The 6684-nt window shown below is 40.6% G+C and overlaps 1 protein-coding gene across 1 annotated transcript in view; it reads left to right on the forward strand.

Annotated features, from left to right (window-relative positions):
- Positions 1 to 6684, forward strand: part of COL4A5 (collagen type IV alpha 5 chain) — an 80922-nt gene extending 74238 nt beyond the window's left edge. Inside the window, exons 47-51 of the mRNA XM_069015378.1 lie at positions 523 to 735; positions 1077 to 1254; positions 1821 to 1935; positions 2235 to 2407; positions 3916 to 6684. Coding sequence (XP_068871479.1) covers positions 523 to 735; positions 1077 to 1254; positions 1821 to 1935; positions 2235 to 2407; positions 3916 to 3997 — 761 coding nt within the window. The 3' untranslated portion in view covers positions 3998 to 6684. The remainder of the gene's footprint in view (positions 1 to 522; positions 736 to 1076; positions 1255 to 1820; positions 1936 to 2234; positions 2408 to 3915) is intronic.

Consider the following 6684-nt stretch of genomic DNA (forward strand, 5'->3'; position numbering starts at 1 on the left):
CCCTTTTAGTAACCTATTCCAAAACTGGCAGCAGCTTTTCTATCCATATTGATGGGCTTTGGCTCAGGTGTTACCACAGCATGCCCTGGAGTGAAAATTGTCCCTGTTTCTGGCTCTGCCATTTATTTCATGATCTTGAGCAAGACATTTCAACATTATCTTAAGCTGCGCATGCAGATATGTTTTGGAAGTGGGAAGCTGATTGAAGTCATTCCAGTGGCTGTCATGTCCTCTGCAGTTATCATAGTGCCTGACAGCTCTGAGAGTATTTAACTTCACAATACCCCTACAGCACAGAGAAGTGCCACTGTTACAACCACCTATGACAATCTCCCTGATTCAACCAAGCTTAAATGAAGAAAAAAAAAAAAATTCAGGAAGACAGTGTTAGCAAATATCAGGTGCCCTAACTCACAAGCACTCCATCACGAGACCAACAACCTTTCAGAGCTATGTTGGTCCTAAAAGAGGAAGCAATGGTGTTAATCAATACTGTTTGTTGTGTTTCTCTCATGTGAACAGGTTCACGAGGAATACAAGGACCTCCTGGTCCTGATGGCTTACAAGGCCCACCTGGTCCTCCTGGAACAGCTTCTGTTGCTCACGGATTCCTTATAACTCGGCACAGCCAGACCAGGGATACACCCCTATGTCCACAGGGAACATCAAGAATATATGATGGATTCTCTCTTCTGTATGTGCAAGGAAATGAGAGAGCACATGGCCAGGATTTGGGTGAGATAGTCTGTGTGCTCTGTCTTTGAGAGGAAACATGTTGTAGCTGCTTCTTCAGTGCTCGGGTTCTCTGAAGACACAACAGTCTTGGAGATTTCGTAGATGAGGATGGGGATTGCATACTAAGATCTGCTGTCTCCAGAGGATGCACATTGTAATTCAGGATGAAAGAATGTAAACCAAAATAAAGAAGTGACATTTTTCCCCCCATGTGACAATCTGATATCCCTTGCTGTGCACTCACAGGAGGAGAGGAAGGATCCAAAAGTACTGTTCTCAAAGAACTGCTATAAAAAGCAATGAAGTGAAAACGTTGATGTCTTGTATGTCTTACTCTGTAGGTACTGCTGGGAGCTGTCTTAGACGTTTCAGCACCATGCCCTTCATGTTCTGCAACATCAACAATGTTTGTAACTTTGCATCAAGGAATGACTATTCCTACTGGCTGTCGACACCGGAGCCGATGCCAATGAGCATGGAGCCACTGACTGGGCAAAGCATCCAGCCGTTCATCAGCCGGTGAGGCACAGCAGCCTGTCAGGTCTCTTAATAGCTGGATAAATAGCACAGCTTATCCATGTGTTTCCAACATGCAGGTTGGGTATTAAATGATGAATCTGTCATGTTTTATTCTGGGAGAAACTAGAAAAATATCTTGTTTTAAAGTATTCATTGTCTTCAGAGGTTTGTCTCCCTGCAGCAGGGATAACAAGAGGCTGAAACACTGTACGAGCTGTCCTCAACCAAGCAGGCTCTGTAGTCAGCAGTGAGAGATCACCATGGACAGGAAAAAGAACAGGGGAGCCATGGCTTTAGGATTAAGGCACTCACTTGGGGACTTTAGGCTTCCAGTTTTTGTTTAAGGAACTGCTTCAGTATTTTACCCAATGTAGTAAAAATACAGAGAGATTTTGAGTTCCAAAATACTCTTACTGCAGCTAAAAAATATGTGAGAAGTCTAGATTAATAGGAGAGCCTCTCACAGGCGAGTTTTGTTCCCTTTCTCAGTGTAAGAATTATTAAGAAAACATACTGCTATTGTATTTTAACATCTCATGTTTCTCTGGTACTTCCCCTGTGTTCAGATGTGTTGTGTGTGAAGCTCCTGCTATGGTGATAGCTGTGCACAGTCAGACCATTCAGATCCCTTCATGTCCTGCAGGCTGGGACTCCCTCTGGATTGGTTACTCTTTCATGATGGTAAGAACTGCCTCCTAATCCAGAAGCAGGTACTGCCCACCTGTGTCCTCAGCTGCTTTAGGACACTGATAAGAACTGCAAGGGTTGTCATTTAAAAGCTTTTTACCTGTAGTCACTAGCCAAGGTAGCCAAGATTGACAGGGATTTTCCAGTACACAGATCCCAGTGTCACTGACATTTCTGGAGGTGTCTGACACCACACTATCTCTGCCAAGAATGAACTCTTCAGTAGTTGACTGCTGTGCTATTCAGTTTTTAACACCTAAGATCCATGTTTGTATCTTTCTTTCCTCCACTAGCACACCAGTGCTGGAGCAGAGGGCTCTGGACAGGCCTTGGCATCGCCTGGATCCTGCTTGGAAGAATTCCGCTCAGCACCATTCATTGAATGCCATGGTCGGGGCACCTGTAATTATTATGCCAATTCATACAGTTTCTGGCTGGCAACTGTAGAGGTGTCAGAAATGTTCAGGTAAGAAAACCTGTTTCTTGTCTATTGCTTTATTCCAGAATGAACTCTTTGGCAACTGAATTTATTCCAAAGATCAAAAGAGATTTGTTTACAGGGGTATAGGGAAATAGTTTAGCTTGTTTTCCCCCTCACAACCAGTTTTTCAAGTGTTTCTTTGGTAAGCCTTTAATATTATGTAAAAACTTGCTAGGGCACATTCTGTTTTGCAAGGAGTCAGATTCTTTGTGTCAGTTTTATTCACATTTTGTTCTAGTACCTCCTCTGAAAGTTGTCCTACTGTGTTTACTATATTCAGAGCACAAAAGAACAATTTTGGGTTTTTTCTTGCCAAACCTTTCAATAAACTCAAATACGTGGAAAGGTAGTTCACAGATATACAAGGGATAGGAGTGAAGGGCAAGATCAACTCTACTTAAACCTTTTAAGGCAGAGGTTCATATAACTTGTCTTTTTAAATCTTGTATGAAGAAGGTTTCCTACCCTCCATGGCCAGCATTTTTTTCCACACTTTGCAGAAGGAAACAGGATGACATTTTGGCTGCAAGGAAGCCAGAGGCCATTCTGTCCTCAGCTTCTCTGCAGTCAGCATTTCAGCTGGAGTCTCTTAACTCCTCCAACTTTTTCCCTTTCAAGTTGAGTACCAAAATAATTTCTTTTTTGAAAAATCATCTCCTTTCATAGAATAAATAGCTACTGCCCTGTTTGTGTGCTGATAAAAAACGTAGTATTCCCACTGCCACCTAATTGAAAAGTGTAGCTTTGTGGCACAGGGCTGGCACTATGCTCTGAGCAGTGTGGCCCCTAAGCTGGTTTTGTGCAACACCTACAGTCAGGGTACTTGATGTGATAATTTGTCACTCTTCAGTTTTCTGGGCAGTTGATTATTGGTAATTCACCTGTGAAAACTTCCTATTAGTAACTGCCATGCACCCTTGAGATTTCTGTCTCTACCATTTTCTCCCTCCCATAAAAACAACTTCCTTCTTCATTCTATTTTTTTAAAGAAACTTTTAAGCATTTGACTTACTTGAGTACACACATATTACACTAATTATATTAATCTCCCATCTTGTTACCCTTTCAAAATAAAAATAAATTATTTGGTGAAGCTACCACTTAAATACAGCTCTGACTGTAGCAGTACTTTTTATGTGTTCTTAAAGTACCCTTCAAATAAGCAACCCAAAGGCCAGAAACAGACCCCAGAAATAGTCTCAAATGTACAAAATTCACCTTTCTCTGTTTGTGTTTGTGCTCCATCACCTGCCAGCCTGAAGCAGGTGCTTAGCATACCGTGGGGACACTGAAACACTGACACAACTGAACATCTGTCACCTGGGGACAGACAGAACCATCACTCTTAAGAAAAACCTCTCCAATTCAGGATTCATTCCCTGCTCATATACTTAAGAGTTACATGAAACTGTGAATTAAGTAGAAGTTGAAATGAACTGTAAACAAAGAAAAAGCTAATCCAACCTTTCCTTTGTGTCCTCCTTTCCAACCAGCAAACCTCAGTCAGAGACACTGAAAGCTGGAGACTTGAGGACGCGAATTAGTCGTTGTCAAGTTTGCATGAAGAAGACGTAACGTCTTGGAGAATGTTTTATAAAACAGTTGAAAATTCCTAAGATGCACTGTCTTCCAGCTGCAACAATGGTGCTACTGTGCAGAAAGAAAAGAAAAAACAAATCCAAACTGTTTTAACCATGCAAATTCAAGTGTACCTCACTCATGTGCCAAACTAAGAGTTGTTCAGTACATATTTGACAACAGGACTAAGATGAAAGAATTGACCTCTTGGAAACAGAAAAGAACACTCGAGGTTCACAAAGGATCAGAAGATGAAAAATTTTCATTTCTCTCCCTGTACCGAAATGGCACCTTTTTGATCAACCAAGAGAATAGAGAAGAACACGACACACTGAGTATGTTTAAAATAACAAGACTGCAGTTTCGAAAAACATTTTTCATGGTGCTACTAACCCTACTGTATCCCAGGTTTTTAATATTAAATTTTAAGCTTATTTCTCTTTGTAAGTAATGAAATGTGTATATTATGTAAACACCTTTTTAATCTAAACTTTCAGTCATTTAGAAACAAACCAGACTGATATAAAAATCCTTATGTCTAAAATTAAAAGATAAGACAGTATTTTATTATGAAACTTGTGGTACAGAGAGAATTTACCCCTTTTATGCCAACTTACTCATTTAATTTTCATTTCATTCCTCAGTTGCCAACCTGATCTATTTGGGGAATGCACAGTTATTCTGAAGTAATTTTGATCAGGGTTTTAAATGTTGTACACCATGCTATCAGTGGTTTTATTTGTGCTTAGAAATCCCAATCCACTTGAAAAGGGGTTTTTTATCTTGTGAAAATATGTGAAATTATTAGCCATATTCTATATCCTTCTTTTAAGAATACAAGTCACATTCACATTTTAGTAATCAGTTTGGTTTAACCAAACCTGGCCTTTGGGAATATCCAGTTACCAAAGCATTTAGGATGATGCTTACGTGAAACTTCAACTCTGAAGTGGTGTCATATGTTTTATCCAAAATAGTATAAATGCTAAGAAATCGGAATAAAATAAAGCATAAGCTGGTGGAAACCTTCCTATTTACAAATTAATCTTTTAATCTTATGTGAATTTATACACATCCACAATGTATTCACAGTATACAGCAACTCTTGTGTATGTATAGTTCACATAAGGCCTTGAAAGATGGTGCATGCAGTCTTTCTGATGTCAGTTTGTAAGAATCCTCCTGTGTATGTCTAAAGAGTGTCACTACTTGTGCAATAGCTGAAAAGTGATCACTTTTGTATGCATGACTGTTCAGCTTCTATGGTCAGAGCGTTTCATTTACCCTCGTGTATAAACAGCTCCCTGACAATGCAGGACTCTGTCAAGTGACAATACTTTAACATTTTTGTTGTATATTGCCACCTCGACTATCAATACAACCTGTGAATTACCGTACTGCTCTATACAGGTGATGTGTATTTGTTTATTGAATACTGTTAAGTAATTTATCTGCTAATGGCTGTTCGTTCTTACCTTCCAGTTATCCCTGTAAACACGGAGCGTCCGACATCTCCTTGTTTTATGCACATTTGACAAAAGACATAGGACTGGTGACTAAGCAGGTGGCAGAGTTATACAATGAGATTGGTGCTGATTTCAAAAGCTTTCAACTAAGTATGAAACTGAAGTTCTTTAGTTTAAAGTGCAAAATATTAATAGCTTTGTCTTCTTTCCATTAGCTGCAGTTATATACGTTGGTAGAGAGTGGGCAATTCAGCAACGTGCATCTTTCAGCTCAGTTTAGTTTGGTTTGCTGATGCATATAGTAATAAACTGAACCTGCTGCTACCTCCAAGTCAGGAACTTGTTACCAAAGCAGAAATAAAATAGTAAGTCTCTTCATGTAAACACAAGCCCTTATCTTATTGCTGGCTCCGCAGAAGTCTAAAATGAACATAGCAGCCAATCCGTAGCCCCAGAAAAGCAGAAGAATGGATGCTAAGGCCAAGGAGCTCTCAAAGGAAAGGGCTCTCCCAGCCTTCCCTTCCACGACCCCTTCTTGTGTTTACCAGCACGAAGTGTTCAGACATGGGGACATGGGATAGACTGGACCATGTTTATTCTAGCATTCTTGTAAGATCTGGGCTTCTTTGTAAGATCTGGGCTTCTCTTGCAGCATGTAAAACCAAGACAGGGGATCCCACTCCAGGCTACAGTAGAGAGCACCCAGACCTGCTGGTCTTGTGGCAGCTTCAGGGCCCAAAGCTGTGAGATGACCACAGAAAAGTAAAGTGGAAAGCAGCTGTGCTTTTGACAGCTCCATTCTGTTCTGGCCCTGACCTGGACAAGAGTCCTGGACCTTAATCAGCTTCAGGCTCAGAATTCCAAAGGAATTTTACTTAGAGAAAAGTCGTCTGGAGAGGAAGGAACATCTTTTAACTTGAGATCTGCAGCAGAGATTCAGGAGATGTTGGGTTAATTCCCACCACACCTTCTGTGCCTTAGAGCAGGTAAATCACTTGACCTGTGTTGGATCGGAGTTACTGATCTATAAAAGAAAACATGGTTGTTATTCTCTCCTGCTTCCTGATGCTTAGACTGTAAGCTCCTTGGGGCAGAGACATTGAGGGGGGCTCAAATGTTGGTTGGGGCCTCTAGGTGCTATCCATCACTATATAAACATTAAACTACAGGTAAAAGTTTGTGTTTGCAGCTTTATTATTAAAAAAGGAAAACACTGTG

This window comes from Aphelocoma coerulescens, chromosome 4A (genome assembly GCF_041296385.1).
Source record: "Aphelocoma coerulescens isolate FSJ_1873_10779 chromosome 4A, UR_Acoe_1.0, whole genome shotgun sequence".
NCBI classification, from domain to species: Eukaryota; Metazoa; Chordata; class Aves; order Passeriformes; family Corvidae; genus Aphelocoma; species Aphelocoma coerulescens.